This window comes from Hyperolius riggenbachi, chromosome 6 (assembly GCF_040937935.1).
Source record: "Hyperolius riggenbachi isolate aHypRig1 chromosome 6, aHypRig1.pri, whole genome shotgun sequence".
In the NCBI taxonomy this organism is placed as follows: domain Eukaryota; kingdom Metazoa; phylum Chordata; class Amphibia; order Anura; family Hyperoliidae; genus Hyperolius; species Hyperolius riggenbachi.
The window spans coordinates 41,410,005-41,427,236 of NC_090651.1; the positions used below are offsets into that span (position 1 = coordinate 41,410,005).

Genomic DNA, 17,232 nt, shown 5'->3' on the forward strand with positions numbered 1-17,232 from the left:
GATGGGAAATTGCATTGTGTGTACCCAGCATAATATCCTACCATATTATTATTCTGTATTGTGCGTGGCTGAGGGACACCTTTTAGGAACCCCCCCCTTCCAAAATCCTGGGTTTGCCCCTGTAAAGGGCTATAAAAATGCTACATTTTATTGTTGATCAATTATGGATTAAGGATTAAATTCTCCTTTAAACATCAAAAAACCCTTAAAAACAATATGCTGGGCATACATCTAGGAGCGCTCCTAGCAACAAACACACTCGCTCTACAGCACATTTACCATGCACACATAGGGCTTGATTCACTAAACCGTGATAACTCAAATATCACACCTTCTCAAAGATATCACTTGCCTTATCAGAGTAGCATAGCGAGCGCTACAAACACGCAGGGGCTCAGGGCAGGACGAGTGCCATTGTCAATTAGCAGGCATAAGTTTGTAGCGCTCGCTATCCTACTCTGATAAGGCAAGTGATATATTTGGGAAGGTGTGATATCTTTGATAAGGCGTGATATCTTTGATAAGGGGGTTGATTCACTAAACCGTGCTATGACAAATAGCAAGCCTTATCAGAGATAGCACGCCTTATCAGAGATAACACGCCTTATCAAAGTTAACATGCCTTATCAGAGTAGCATAGCGAGTGCTACAAACCTGCAGAGGCTTAGGGCAGGGTGAATGCCATTGCCAATTAGCAGGCATAAGTTTGTAGTGCTCGCTATGCTACTCTGATAAGGCATGTTAACTTTGATAAGGCGTGTTATCTCTGATAAGGCCAAGTTGTGATATTTGAGTTATTACGGTTTAGTGAATAAAGCCCACAGATTGGATGATCTTATAACTAATTGCATGTGTATGTCTGAGCAGGATATAGATGTTGTAGGAACTGTTCGCCCAGATCCCCGATGCATCACTGTTATATCATCATCAACGTCCTTAAAGTCAATGGGAACCTGATTGCAAAAGAAAAAAACAGATACTCACCTAAGGAGAGGGAAGGCTCTGGCTCCTAATGAGCTTTCCCACTCCTTTTTCAGTCCCCTTGTTGCAGCAGCAGCTCCTCCTGTCGAATCCCCCGCTGCGGGGGACTTTAGGAGCCGAGTCCTCCTGAAGACAGGCGGCTCCATACTGCGCATGCGTGAGTGCACCAGAGAGGATGCTCACGCATGCGCAGTCTGGGCACTCGGGCTCCCAAAGACTTCCCTAAGTCTCCCTTCGGTGGCAGGGACTGCAGCATTTGACCAAATTAATTGAATGCTGCTACGGGGGAGCGAGCGCTGTAATGGGGCCCGGGAGAGGAGAGGGAAGGCTAATTAGGACCCAGAGCCTTCCCCTCTCCTTAGGTGAGTATCTGAACTTTTTTTTTTTCATAGGGCTTCCATTGACTAATAGTGCCGGCGTGCCGCATAGAATATTATACCACTACGACAATGACACAATTTCAGCCTTACTGGTGCAATCTGCATACTTGCTGACACACTGAGCTGCCAGCCTCCAAGTACGACTGGACTCACAGTTCCAATATGTCAGTTTCAACTACTTGTGCACACTAGAGATCTTTGACCAGCAAGGTCCCCTCTTAATCCACTCATTACTCCAGTGAGATATCACCTCCACTAAGGATCATCCAGTTATCGTTTTTTTCAATACCGCCACTGCATCCTGCAGCTGGCAAACACTTGTCGTGATGTTAAATCCGGAGGTGGATTCCTGTCCTATAGCTGCGAGTTGGTCATTGTATCACAGGAAGAAATGATTAAATACTGTTGAAGCTGTTTGCAGCTCGATTTGATGTGTAAACTATCTAAACCTTAAATAAGATATATAGACAAGTTACTTGTTATAGTCAGTTTTTCATCTCGGATCCACTTTAAAGATAATCTGTACTCTAAAATTCTTACAATAAAAAGCATACCATTCTATTCATTATGTTCTCCTGGGCCCCTCTGTGCTGTTTCTGACACTCCCTGCTGCAATCCTGGCTTGTAATTGCCAGTTTTAGGCCGTGTTTACAAACAAAAAACATGGCTGCTAACCAGCATGTGATAGGCTGAAAGAAGCTCAGTCTGTGACTCATACAGAGCCTGCAGGGGGCCTGGAGAGGGTATGTATAACTTGTATCCTATCACAGAAGAGCAGCACATTCCTGCCTCAGCCGACAAAGCTGACAAAGGAAAGAAGATAAGATTATATAACATAGATAATACGATCACTGTGCAACTAGGAAAGGCTTCAGTAAGACAGACCACATTAGAACAGGATAGAAGAAATAAGGCTGAATATTTTGTTACAGAGTCTCTTTAAGGAGTCAGCTTGTTATTATTGCTTTGCTTTAATTTTTTTACTTGCAATATATGCATTATTATATTATTATTAGTTATGATTCGCTAAATTCAGCTTGCTTAATTCTAGTGCCATGAGTGAACCAATAGTAGGCTTTGGAAGAAGATTAATTGCTGCCTGGTTTGTATTATCATGGTATTCAGACTTCTTCAGAGTAGTGATGCTCATCGGATTCTGCAAAATTGAAATGTCCACATTTCCTATTGGAAATCGGCTTTTCCGATCGGAAATTGGATTTGCACAATCACAGAACTCGGAAGTATTGGACCAATCAGAGAATACCGAATTTTTGTGTGAAAATTGGATTGCCACAGTAATTTTAGACCACAAATTACACTTGGATACTACTGAGTATTCCTTAGTCTTGTGATTGGCCTAAAATGTTCATGGTATTCCGATTACAGTGGTAAAATTCTGCATTCTGATAAGTCCAATGCTTCTGAATCACCTTGGAAGTATTTAACCAATCAGAGAATGCAAAAAATTACAAAAAAAGACACCTTGGAAATCGGAAAAAAAGAAATCAGAAAAATCGGTTTGCAGAAATCGGAATTTCTGTGGAATCGGAAATCAGCATTTCCGACCATCCCTATTCAAGAGGGTGGGGCACAAACTGGAAGTGTGAACGGCAGGACATAGCTACTGAAGAGCCTCATGATTGGGTACTTTAACAAGGATTTATTAAAAGTAAGCTAAGCAAGCAGGATTTCTGGGAAGGCCTACAAGGCCCGGGCCTAGGGCGGTATCTGGCCAAGGGGTGGCCGGACATGGAAGAGATTGCTGCATATGGAAGAAAAGGCTGCACATTGGAGCAACAATTAGAGGGGAGCTGCTGCACAAGAGATCTGCATATAACTGAAGGGGACTGCTGTACATGAATGTTAGAGATAGAAGAGGGGGCTGCACACATGGGGCTTAATTCACTAAACCGTGATAACTCAATTAAAACACCTTAACAAAGATATCACACCTTATCAACGTTAATGTAGCATAGCGAGCGCTACGAACACGCAGGGGCTCAGGGCAGGACACGTGCCATTGCCAATTAGCAGGCATAAGTTTGTAGCGCTCACTATGCTACTCTGATAAAGTGTGTTAACTTTGATAAGGTGTGATATTTTTGATAAGGTGTGATATCTTTGATAAGGAGTGATATTTGAGTTAGCACAGTTTAGTGAATCAAGCCCATAGGGTGCTGTACAAGAAAGATGGCCTACAGTCAGAAAAAGTATAAATGCGGCCTTGTAAGCAAGGAAATGCTACATGGATTAAAATCAAGCTTTGCCACTGAATACCTACCCAGGGATAGAGAGAGATTTATATCCGGAGTGGGGCTTTAAGTCTCCCTTCTGCAGTTTGATTGTATTGCACTTCTGAGATGCTGATGGGAAGATGGCATTTAATATGTGTGAGTTGCCGGGTCAAACAGCGTTCTGCAGCAAGTGGATGCACCAGTAATACGTCTATGACAAAAAGAGGAAATTAATGTGAGTCTAGCAGGACACTGAGTAAGTGCGATTTGCCAGCAACGTGTTGATGACAGTTTGGGGAATGTGTGTCGGTACTTATAACATATAATTTAACATCCATTTTCAAGCACGGAATAGAATGATGTGGCACGGACGAGCCATTATTTTCTGGGCTGAGTACCCACTGACATGTCCAAACTGCCTTTTTCCCTTACAAAAAAAAGGTACATTATTGTTCAAATGACCTTTTGCTGAAAATGTATTGTTTTAGCGACGTTCGAGCTTTGGCAAAAAGATGATTTCTCTTTCAACAAAGGTCTGTTAAATTAAATCCCCAAACTCAGGACCTAAGCATAGATACTTTACGTGCTACTTCTTTGTCCCAGGTGCCTCAGCGGTGGTCTGGAACACGCCCCCCACCCCATTGATGTAAATGGATAGATGGGGTATTTACAATTTTTTTAAAAGTAAATCTGTAACAAAAATAGTGCCCCAGGGGGTACTTACCTTGGTATGGGGAAGTATCCTAATTAGGCTTCCCTCTTCCTCCTCAGTAGAGGGGACCCAGCGCTTGGACTCTCCGAGGATCTACTTGTCGGCTGCTTGTTGGCCTGTGCACATACACGGTAGTGGCTCTCCGGCCGGTCACTGGGAAACAGCCAAGCCCAATTATGTCTGCTCTACTGCGCGGGTGCAAGCCGTATGCAACTGCGCAGTAGAGTGGACCTGATTGGGCACTGTGGTTTCTGCCGTTGATGTGCGCAGTGGCTCCTGCCAATATCATGGTGCTGGTGCACGACTGCCCGGGGGAGCCAGAGTTGGATCCCGATGCCTGAGGAGGAAGGGGGAAACCTGGTTAGGATCCAGAGGCTTCCTCCCTTCTGTGAAGTAGCCCCCAGGGACAGGTTTTTTTTTACAGGTTTACTTTAAGTTCAGATTTTGAAATCACAAAGATTAATTGCAAATATTATTTCAACTAGCTTGCTTTCTTATTAGGTGCCCGTACGCACCTCCATTCCATAGTGTCTGTAACAGAAACTGGCCGATAGCTTGCTGGCAGTCAATGCGTTGGTCTAGATTTTGAAAAATAAGTAACAAAAGCCTCCTGCTCCCGTCTGGGGTGAGTTAAACAAAGGACCCACCGGGACCCCAAGCAAAATGTTCATGGGGCCACCAACCCTCCCACCCCCCAGCATAAACACCCCTCCCCAATCCTCAGCCCCCAATTTGTTAAATTGTGCTGGTTGGGGGAGGGATATTTTTTTATGACTGGTTGTGGAACTGGAGAATGTAATTTTGTTGGTATTAGCCACTTTTTAGATTCCTTCGCAGAAGTAAAAGGGGCACTAAATACAAACTTTATTATTGTAGTGACTGGACTTAATGAACTGGACCGCGACGAAAGGAACCAAACAGCATTTTCTTTTACTTTCTTATCCTTTTATTTTAAACCTTGGTGTATTTTGTTTACTTCTTATTTTCTTCTCTTTTTTTAAGTCTGTGAATACTGGTGCAACATATCTCTCAATTTACAATACCGCATGTACTCGACTACAAGTCAGCCTTGTGTATAAGTCAACACCAATATTCAACCCTCTTAAGCTGGAATGTTTAATTGACTCAAGTATAAGTCTACCCAGAAAAGTTAATGGCTGCACTTGGGGACCAGGAGGGGTTAATGACTGGACTGCATAAAGTATTGCAGCCATTAACCCCTCCTGTCCCTTAAGTGCAGTCAATCAGGCCCCCAAGTGCTGCAATTATTTACTCCCTTTTATGCAGCCCGGTATTTCCCCCCTGCCCCTTTCCTTGTTAATTGTTTTGGCCAGGACTTTAAGGCCTCTTTCACATCATCACACGCAGATGGCCATGCGGTTCAGAACGCAATGCGTCCGATCGCACGCCATCTGCGTTTGCAAGCTTTGCGTGGCTGATCCCATTCCCTGTAGTGAATGGGTCAGCCGCACGTTTTGCCAAAAAATGCATGCAGCATGCGTTTGCGCACCACACTGGTACACATTGCATGCAGTGTGAACACCAGACAGTTCAGTCTATGCACTTCTGATGTCCGTACCTGTCTCCTACACGCATTGCCAAAATACGGACGCCAACGCGTGTAATGTGAACGAGGCCTCAGACCTGTGTTTTCTTGGCATTTCCTTTCCTCAATGTATTACTTACCACAGGGTAAATTGCTGCAAATGAAAATGTCACCGTTTGTACATACATTACTCAGTGTGCTCAGTGTTGCCTGTGACTCGTGTATAAGTCGGCCCCTATAATTTTATGAAGCGAATTAGACCTACATTTCTAGACTTATACTCGAGTATATACAGTACTTTTAATAAATTAAATTAAACAAATCCCCCCTTTGAAGCATTGATAGGATATTGGACTCCGCCTCTGTAATACTGCTATAAAATCTGTGAGTGTCCCAGATATTGCTAAAAGTATTACAATCACAGTAACATTACTCAGTTAATGTTGGTCTGTTAGTTGTGATTCTGCTAAATAAATATGAAGTAAGCAGGTGGGCTGTCACGATCGGTGTAGCAGAGAGAGGGTCTGATTACCGGTGAACTGCAGTATCACCGAGAATGCAGAATATACCCGATTATCGATGATCTGCAGTATCACCGATAATCCGATATAACGCTAACCTCTGAACACCTGAGTAGTGTAAGTGCTTGGTGCAACAGTAATACCTCGAGGACTAAGCCTCAGAAACAAGTGCCGTACAATATGAAGTACTGCAGCAATACAGATTCCTTCCGAAGGCCTGGACTCTCCCGGGGGAGGAGTCAGGCGGAGCGTAGGAAGGACAGAACGTTAGTGACACCTAGGAGAGAGTGTCACTAACAGATCTGGGAACTGCCTCTAGCAGTAAGGTCAGTTCTCGAAGTCAGGCAAGCCAGGTCGTAACACACGGACAAATACAGTACAGATTCAGAACGCAGAGGCGAAGACTAATAAACAAGCAGGGTTCGGCAACAGGGTATCAGAAATATCGGGGTACAGAATCAGGAGTCAGATGCAGAGTCTAAGAGCGAGCCGAGGTTCGGCAACAGGGTATCAGAATGACAAGGTACAAGATCAGAATACAGAAGAATAGTAACAAGCTTGAGGAACCTGAGGAGCAGGTTCCCAATGAATACAGGATGGGCCCTGGGGCAGTAAATACAGAGCTGGCCCTGTGGAGCAGGTGCCCAGCAAATACAGTGCTGGCCCTGAGGAGCAGGTGCCCAGCAAATACAGCGCTGGCCCTGGGGAGCAGGTGCCCAGCAAATACAGAGCTGGCCCTATGGAGCAGGTGCCCAGCACATACAGTGCTGGCCCTGGGGAGCAGGTGCCCAGCAAATACAGCGCTGGCCCTGAGGAGCAGGTGCCCAGCAAATACAGAGCTGGCCCTGTGGAGCAGGTGCCCAGCACATACAGTGCTGGCCCTGGGGAGCAGGTGCCCAGCAAATACAGCGCTAGCCCTGAGGAGCAGGTGCCCAGCAAATACAGCGCTGGCCCTGGGGAGCAGGTGCCCAGCAAATACAGAGCTGGCCCAATGAGCAGGTACCCAGTAAATACAGAGCTGGCCCTGTGGAGCAGGTGCCCAGCACATACAGTGCTGGCCCTGAGGAGCAGGTGCCCAGCAAATACAGCGCTGGCCCTGAGGAGCAGGTGCCCAGCAAATACAGAGCTGGCCCTGTGAGCAGGTGCCCAGCAGATACAGAGCTGGCCCTGTGAAGCAGGTGCCCAGCACATACAGGCATGAACTATCTCCTAGCGATAGAGATAGTTCTCAGGGTCGGGAAGGCCAAGTCGGCAACTCACAGACAAACAAAGTACAGGATCAGAAGACAGAGGCAGTGTAGTCAGACAGGCAGAAAGTCATAACAGATAATCACAATCAAACTTGTACTTTAGACTATCAACAGAATCTAGCTAAGTGTAGGATTACAGCTCCAGCTGGTCCCGGCACACTTTCGGATCTGACTTATGAGCGTGTGCGTGTGGGCGACAGGCCGGCGACAGCTTCTCGCCAGGTCCCTCCGCGTACACACGCGGAAGAGGGACCAGCGGCAAGGCGGAAGCTGTCGCTGACGTTCCTCCTCCCCCCGCCGGAAGCTCCATGTACCTACATGGAGGTTGCTGTCGCTAGTCCGCGTACTCACGCGGACTAGCGACAGTTGCGGCGGGGGGGCAGCGGCGACTGTCGCCATGCGATTGAAAGTTTCAATCGCATGGCGACATGAGCGGCGGGCGACAGTTCGGGGTGCGCGCGTGTGCGACGGCCCATACTCACGGGCGACCTGTCGCCGCAACATGCGCGCGCCGCGTGTTGAGGCGACAAAAGTCCCTCGTGAGTATGGGCCATAAGGGTCTGCGTGCTACCACGAAGTGATTGCAACGACAGGCAACCAGCAACTGACTAAGCAGCAGAATATATAGTTGCTGGACTCTGCTGCCCCGCCCGAACCATTCAGCCAATCATGAGTCCTGCAGGAATCAGCTGACCTTCCTGATCAGCTGACACTTCCTCTGCAGGTATAAAGGTCCTGAATTCAGGCCCGCGCGAGCATAGCTCTCCATCTGCCTAGATGCACTAACAGACCCAGCCACACCAAGCACATGCTGCTGCATGCAAACAGCCGCTTTGCTGTCAGGACATGCGGCGGCTTTTACGCGTTCCACCACACAACCAGACGCAAGCAAACCTCCGCGTAGGACGCGGAGTCAGCCGCCTGCCTCTTGGCACACGCGGCGGCTTTTCCGCGTTTCCTCACAGTACCCCCCCCCCACCTGAGGCGTGGACTCCGGACACGCCCCAGGAGACAATGATAGCGACGTCCTCATCTCATCTTCACCTGATCAGATACCAAAGTCGAGGACCGTCCTGTGTCAGATTCTGAATTTTGGAACAAGGTATAAATGTAGCAGTCACTAAATGTCTCGCATTCCCGAACATAAATACAAGCTTTCACAGGTGCGAGATTTCTCATGAGTGACAACCGGTGCATCAGGCGAAAAACATTTCCCACACTCAGAACATGAATACGTTTTCTCATCGGTGTGAGACTTCCAATGACTGAGAAGTTCAGTGTTATTTACAAAACATCTTACACACTCAGGAGATGAATAAAGCTATCCCCCGCAGTGTGAGTTTCTACGATTGACAAGATTTGTGTTATGTTTAAAACATTTCCCACACTCAGAACATTAATGTAATTTCCCATCAGTGTGAGACTTCCCATGACTGAGAAGTTCTTCCTCACATAAAGAACACCAGTACAACTTCTCACCAGTGTGAGATTTCCCATGAGCTACAGGCGGTAGTTCGGGTACAAAAGGGACCCCACACTCAAAACATGAATACGTTTTCTCATTGGTGTGAGACTTCCCATGACTGAGAAGTTTCTCCTCACATACAGGACACACGTATAATTTCTCACCTGTGTGAGATTTCCCATTAGTCACAGGTCGTCCCTCAGGTACAAAAAAGTCCCCACACTTAGAACATGAATATATGTATCCCTTAAAGTGGGGCCTACTATGATTAACAAGATCTAAATTATGCTCAGAACATGAATGTGGTTTCTTGTTACTTAGAATCTGGTCAGATGATGGAGCTGAAGACTGTACAGTTTCAGACTCCTGAACTCGATTTGCTGCAGTAAGCAAGCTTGACCCTTGCACAGCAGATTCATGACTATAGATAGGGCCATCACTCTCATAAAGTTCGGAAATGTTATCCGCATAGTAGCTCTCTATCTGTTGTTCCTCAAAACTAATCTCTGATCCCAGTGAGGTCGCACTTCCCCTATACGAGTTTTCACCAGAATGCAATTCCTCAGGAATAATAGGTGGTGCAGGATGTACGTGGGACTTTCTATGATTGAGGAGATCTGCATAATATACAAAATCCTCTTTACACTGTGAACATGGAAAAGATTTATCAGACGGACGGGAGGGATCTAAATCGGGGTGATATTTAAGCGACAGATTTCCCACCATAAGTTTAGTTACACCAACACATGGTTTCTGGAGGCCGGGATCTGAACTAGCACCAGAACCCGTATTTCCCAGGGATGGCGCAGCAGACTCCTTAGAACTCGGGCCTCTCACCATCCCCCAAAAAAAATTTCTTGACACTTTCCTGCAATTTCGTACCCAATGGTCATGTTGTCCGCAATAGAAGCAAAGACCCTATAGGCGTCTTCGCGTCCTCTCTGATTCAGATAACCTAGAGTGGTGCCCTACGAATTTCCCAGGTGAGGGTACTCTAGATTGAATTACAGAGGGGGGTGACACTGGTGCAACAGAGTTTAAAATACACTTAATTGACTCAGTCAGTTGGTTAACCTGAGTCTGCAATGTATCAACCGTTTTCTTAACCTCCTTAAGAGTAGCGGTTAACACATCGATCCGTTCATCAAGTGTCACCATGTTTTTTTGGGCCTGTCGTTCTGTCACGATCGGTGTAGCAGAGAGAGGGTCTGATTACCGGTGAACTGCAGTATCACCGAGAATGCAGAATATACCCGATTATCGATGATCTGCAGTATCACCGATAATCCGATATAACGCTAACCTCTGAACACCTGAGTAGTGTAAGTGCTTGGTGCAACAGTAATACCTCGAGGACTAAGCCTCAGAAACAAGTGCCGTACAATATGAAGTACTGCAGCAATACAGATTCCTTCCGAAGGCCTGGACTCTCCCGGGGGAGGAGTCAGGCGGAGCGTAGGAAGGACAGAACGTTAGTGACACCTAGGAGAGAGTGTCACTAACAGATCTGGGAACTGCCTCTAGCAGTAAGGTCAGTTCTCGAAGTCAGGCAAGCCAGGTCGTAACACACGGACAAATACAGTACAGATTCAGAACGCAGAGGCGAAGACTAATAAACAAGCAGAGTTCGGCAACAGGGTATCAGAAATATCGGGGTACAGAATCAGGAGTCAGATGCAGAGTCTAAGAGCGAGCCGAGGTTCGGCAACAGGGTATCAGAATGACAAGGTACAAGATCAGAATACAGAAGAATAGTAACAAGCTTGAGGAACCTGAGGAGCAGGTTCCCAATGAATACAGGATGGGCCCTGGGGCAGTAAATACAGAGCTGGCCCTGTGGAGCAGGTGCCCAGCAAATACAGCGCTGGCCCTGAGGAGCAGGTGCCCAGCAAATACAGCGCTGGCCCTGGGGAGCAGGTGCCCAGCAAATACAGAGCTGGCCCTATGGAGCAGGTACCCAGTAAATACAGAGCTGGCCCTGTGGAGCAGGTGCCCAGCACATACAGTGCTGGCCCTGAGGAGCAGGTGCCAAGCAAATACAGCGCTGGCCCTGAGGAGCAGGTGCCCAGCAAATACAGAGCTGGCCCTGTGAGCAGGTGCCCAGCAGATACAGAGCTGGCCCTGTGAAGCAGGTGCCCAGCACATACAGGCATGAACTATCTCCTAGCGATAGAGATAGTTCTCAGGGTCGGGAAGGCCAAGTCGGCAACTCACAGACAAACAAAGTACAGGATCAGAAGACAGAGGCAGTGTAGTCAGACAGGCAGAAAGTCATAACAGATAATCACAATCAAACTAGTACTTTAGACTATCAACAGAATCTAGCTAAGTGTAGGATTACAGCTCCAGCTGGTCCCGGCACACTTTCGGATCTGACTAAGGGTCTGCGTGCTACCACGAAGTGATTGCAACGACAGGCAACCAGCAACTGACTAAGCAGCAGAATATATAGTTGCTGGACTCTGCTGCCCCGCCCGAACCATTCAGCCAATCATGAGTCCTGCAGGAATCAGCTGACCTTCCTGATCAGCTGACACTTCCTCTGCAGGTATAAAGGTCCTGAATTCAGGCCCGCGCGAGCATAGCTCTCCATCTGCCTAGATGCACTAACAGACCCAGCCACACCAAGCACATGCTGCTGCATGCAAACAGCCGCTTTGCTGTCAGGACATGCGGCGGCTTTTACGCGTTCCACCACACAATCAGACGCAAGCAAACCGCCGCGTAGGACGCGGAGTCAGCCGCCTGCCTCTTGGCACACGCGGCGGCTTTTCCGCGTTTCCTCACATGGGCACTGGGAGTGTGTTCCAGTAACTCAGTTGGGGCAGCTTTGGAAAATAAGCATCAATTGCTCCTCTACTGTGTAGGTAATTTTTGATTCAGGAGGAGGGACATGCGTGCATGAAAAAAAGGGCGCTGTGACTTAAGGGCCCGGGTTATTAACGAATTTGGCGCCAGGTATTAATGAAATTTGCTAACGAGAATCATTGTTGTGAAGCTTTATTAGTGATAATTACTGTTGCAAAAATAAACGAGAAATAATAACAAATAAATAATAACGTTAAATGTCGTAACGTTTTTCGTCAATACTGTTTAACCCAACCCTACCCTCACACAGATCCCTCCCCTGGTGGTGCCTAAAACTAACCACCCCCCTGGTGGTGCCTAACCCTATCCACCCCCCCCCCCCCCGGTGTTGCCTAAAACTAACCGCCGCCTAGGTGGTGCCTAACCCTAACCACTCCCCTTGGTGTTGCCTAACGCTAACCACTCCCTCTGCAGAATCACCCTTTTAGATATATTAATGATGATAATACCTTTGAAAATCTGTACTTAACGAAATAATTTGACAAAAACTATACCATGATAAACTTCTAAAATGATAACTACCTCAAAAACTATAATGTTATAATCTTATTAACAAAAATTTTGGCGGCGCCCTTTTTTCATGTTTTTTTTGATAATTGCATTAAAGTCTATGGTGGTGCCCTTTTTGTCCACCCTTAGCCGGTGTCCTTTTTTTCCTGCTCCCAGGGACATGTGTTATGTGTACTGAAAGCTAGTGTAACATTAAGTACAGGTTTTACGTTACAAAAATTAGCGCAACTTGGATTTATTGTCAGTTTTTAAAGGGACTCCGAGCTCCTTCTTCCGCGTATGACGCGGCTGACGTCACCACACCAGCCGCCTCGCATCACCACGGCGGCCGACGTGGCAGTACGGTGCATGCGCGCTTTAATCGCGCATGCGCAGTACTTTCACGCCAGCCACCGTGATGACGCGAGGCAGGCGGCGTGGTGACGTCAGCCGTGTCATACGCGGAAGAAGGAGCCCGGCACTCGGCCGAGTGTCGCCGGGCTACCGCCGGGCAGCCATTCCGGAGCGGAGCCAGGACGCCGTCATGGGACCTCTCGACCAGCACTGGGCTTGAGAAAGCCCCGGGTGAGTACTATTTTCATTTTTAAGTTGAGCTCGGAGTCCCTTTAAAATCCTGCTGAAATTGAAAGCCATTTTAAATTGCTAAAGCATTTGTGCAGCCATGATACTGTCTCATAGCAAATTTGTAGCAGTAAAATGTCGCTTTTTTTTCCTCCAAACATAATTACAGGAAAATGTTGTTTTGTAACATAATCTCGAGTACCCTTGACACATTTATATTTCTTAGAAGTTCTCTATGTTTAAATGTTTTTTAAACCTTATTTGATGCTCTTAATTAACAGTATCCATATCCAGATTTGTTTATGTACCTTTTTTTACTATAAAAATATAACATTTCGATGATGGCAAGTTCAAGTAACCTTCTGAGCCCAAGGTAAGTACTCAAAGTGTTAGGTGTAGCACATCTTGAGAATTTAGGTCTTGAAGGATAAGCACACTTATAAAATGTCTTACATTAAAACTCAAAAAACCTGTTTCTGTATCTACAATGCAAATATAAGACATTACTGTACTTATTTTGCTCCCGCTAAGGCAGCCTGTTCTCTGCAAACACTTATCTACAGAAGCCTGCATGCTATGTGAGTAATACACCAGCTCTACTAGTTCAGCAGTCAGATTTCCCAGTCCTCAGGGCTGGAGTTCTCAAAAGGCCACAAAAATCCGGGCCTTGGGCCGCTGCAGGCCAAGGGACACCTGGAAATGAAGGTGGGGCTGCTATATATGAAAGAGAAGAGGGAAAATGGGAAGCAGCACATGGAAAAGGAAACTGATGCTCAAGGGAGCTGTTCATGAAAGAAAGGGCTGCTGTACATGGATGATGCACATGGAATGGGAGGGGGCTGTACATGGAATGGGAGGGAGGCTGCTGTACATGGATGATACACATGGATGAGGGAACTGCACATGGAATGGGAGGGAGGCTGCTGCACATGGATGATATACATGGAAGAGGAGGCTGCACATGGAATGGGAGGGGGCTTGCTGTACATGGATGATACACATAGAAGAGGGGGCTGCACATGGAATGGGAGGGAGGCTGCTGTACATGGATGATACACATGGAAGAGGGGGCTGCACATGGAATGTGAAGGGCTGCTGTACATGGATGATACACGTGGAAGAGGGGGCTGTACATGGAATGGGAGGGGCTGCTGTACATGGATGATACACATGGAAGAGCGGGCTGCCCATGGAATGTGAAAGGCTGCTGTACATGGATGATACACATGGGAGAGGGGGCTGTACATGGAATAGGAGGGGCTGCTGTACATGGATGATACACATGGAAGAGGGGGCTGCCCATGGAATGTGAAGGGCTGCTGTACATGGATGATACACATGTAAGAGGGGGCTGCACATGGAATGGTAGGGGGCTGCTGCACATGGATGATACACATGGAAGAGGGGGCTGCACATGGAATGGCAGGGAGGCTGCTGTACATGGATGATACACATGGAAGAGGGGGATGCACATGGAATGGGAGGGGGGCTGCTGTACAAGGATGATACACATGGAGGAGGGGCTGCACATGGAATAGGAGGGGGGCTGCTGTCCATGGATGATACACATGGGAGAGGGGGCTGTACATGGAATAGGAGGGGCTGCTGTACATGGATGATACACATGGAAGAGGGGGCTGCCCATGGAATGTGAAGGGCTGCTGTACATGGATGATACACATGTAAGAGGGGGCTGCACATGGAATGGTAGGGGGCTGCTGCACATGGATGATACACATGGAAGAGGGGGCTGCACATGGAATGGCAGGGAGGCTGCTGTACATGGATGATACACATGGAAGAGGGGGATGCACATGGAATGGGAGGGGGGCTGCTGTACAAGGATGATACACATGGAGGAGGGGCTGCACATGGAATAGGAGGGGGGCTGCTGTCCATGGATGATACACATGGAAGAGGGGGCTGTACATGGAATGGGAGGGGCCGCTGTACATGGATGATACACATGGTAGAGGGGGCTGCACATGGAATGGTAGGGGGCTGCTGCACATGGATGATACACATGGAAGAGGGGGCTGCACATGGAATGGCAGGGAGGCTGCTGTACATGGATGATACACATGGAAGAGGGGGATGCACATGGAATGGGAGGGGGGCTGCTGTACAAGGATGATACACATGGAGGAGGGGCTGCACATGGAATAGGAGGGGGGCTGCTGTCCATGGATGATACACATGGAAGAGGGGGCTGTACATGGAATGGGAGGGGCTGCTGTACATGGATGATACACATGGTAGAGGGGGCTGCACATGGAATGGTAGGGGGCTGCTGCACATGGATGATACACATGGAAGAGGGGGCTGCACATGGAATGTGAAGGGCTGCTGTACATGGATGATACACATGGAAAGAAGAAAGGGGAGTCATGATATACTTGGCATAGGGGCACAAATAAGCCGTACTCCTATATCTGTGATCTAATGTGAGGTCTGATCATTGCTTTCCACAGATCCCTTCCTGTTTGTGATCAGTATTCAGGGGGTGGTCACAGGAACAGGCTGCATAGCAGAGAGCAATGATCAGCCATGATATGCAAGTTATGTGACTCACATGACTTGTTGAACGGGTCTGATCATTGAGTAATGGTCACACACAAGAATGCAGAGATACTTCAGCTTGGGTACAATGTACTCCATATATTAGATTCTGAGGTGAGGAAATGTAAGTAAAATATTATTTTTATTTTGTATTTATATAGCACCGACATCTTCTGTAGCACTGTACATATATCGTTTTGTCACTTACCAGTGATGATCTCTGGATGAAATCCGAATGAGTTTCACTCGGATTTCGTCCTCCTAATTAGTACAGCTGAGCAGGTGTGAAAGGAGGGGTTAAACTTACCCAGCAGCCATCTTCTTAAATCCGTCCACGGCGTTTCCCACGCTACATTCCAAGCCATGGTCACGTGACTACAAACACTTCCTCCTTCCGGGTTGAAGGAGGAAGCGTAGTAGTCATGTGACGCAGCTTGAAATGCAATGTGGGATGCGCCGTGGGACGGATTAAAGAAGACGGCTGATGGTTAAGTTTAACCCCTCCTTACACACCTGCTCAGCTGTAATAATTTAGGAGGATGAAATACAAGTATAACTCCTTCGGATTGCATCCGGAGATCATCCCTATCACTTACCTGCAGTGTTGCTCGGATCCAATCCCTGATCACGGGTAGCACGGTGGCATAGTGATTAGCGCTCTTGCTTTGCAGCACTGGGTCCCCGGTTCGAATCCCACCCAGGTCAACATCTGCAAGGAGTTTGTATGTTCTCCCTGTGTCTGCGTGGGTTTCCTCCAGGCACTCCGGTTTCCACCTACAACCCAAAAACATACAGATAAGATAATTGGCTTCCCTGTAAAAATTGGCCCTAGACTATGATACATACGTCACACAATATAGACATATGACTATGGTGGGGATTTGAATGTAAGCTCCTCCGAGGGACAGTTAGTGACAAGATATACTAAGGGATGAGCAGAAACTACGCCGGTGCGAATTTACGCATCGTAGTTCGCATCTACGCATCGTAGTTCATAGGCGAAGTTTCAAAACTACGCATATGAATTTACGCGTAGCAAAGTACCGCTACGCGTAGCTTACGCTCACTAAGCGTAGTTAACATGTGTAGTGCGTAGTGAACTACGAATGCGTTACTCGTGTCTAATTTTCCGCATGCGATTGTATGCATACAAATTTACGCATTGGAAAGGAGAATGTACGCATAGAAGGGTTCCCATTGTATGCGTACAATTTTCTGCATATGGGCATAAGTATCCGCATACACTACACTTCGCACTACGTGGTCTTGCGTATTTTAACGCGTATTCTACGAAATGCATACGAAGCGAATATTTGTTTTCGAAGCCGTAGTTTGGCGAAGCGTAATTGCGTAAAACTACACGTATTTCCAGCGTAGCGAAGTTGGCTGACTACGACCATCCCTGTATACTCTGTAAAGCGCTGTGGAAGATGTTGGCGCTATATAAATACTAAATAATAATCACAACATAGACATGATTCACCAGCATTTTTTCCCTATCCGACATCGTGATCCGAATCCGTGATCGGGAATCGATCATGGCAGTCAATCACAAATTCAGCCATTATTCCAAGTATTCGGTCCATGATCACGGGAAAAATATCCTTGATTATCACCTGAAAACCCGCTGACTTTAGGTGTTAAT

General features: G+C 47.1%; 1 protein-coding gene across 1 annotated transcript in view; it reads left to right on the forward strand.

Annotated features, from left to right (window-relative positions):
- Positions 1 to 13,369: 13,369 nt before the first annotated feature.
- The window catches only part of LOC137522040 (vitellogenin-1-like), a 337,455-nt gene continuing 333,592 nt past the window's right edge, over positions 13,370 to 17,232 (forward strand). The window contains exon 1 of the mRNA XM_068242060.1: positions 13,370 to 13,401. Within this exon, the coding sequence (XP_068098161.1) occupies positions 13,370 to 13,401 (32 nt within the window). The remainder of the gene's footprint in view (positions 13,402 to 17,232) is intronic.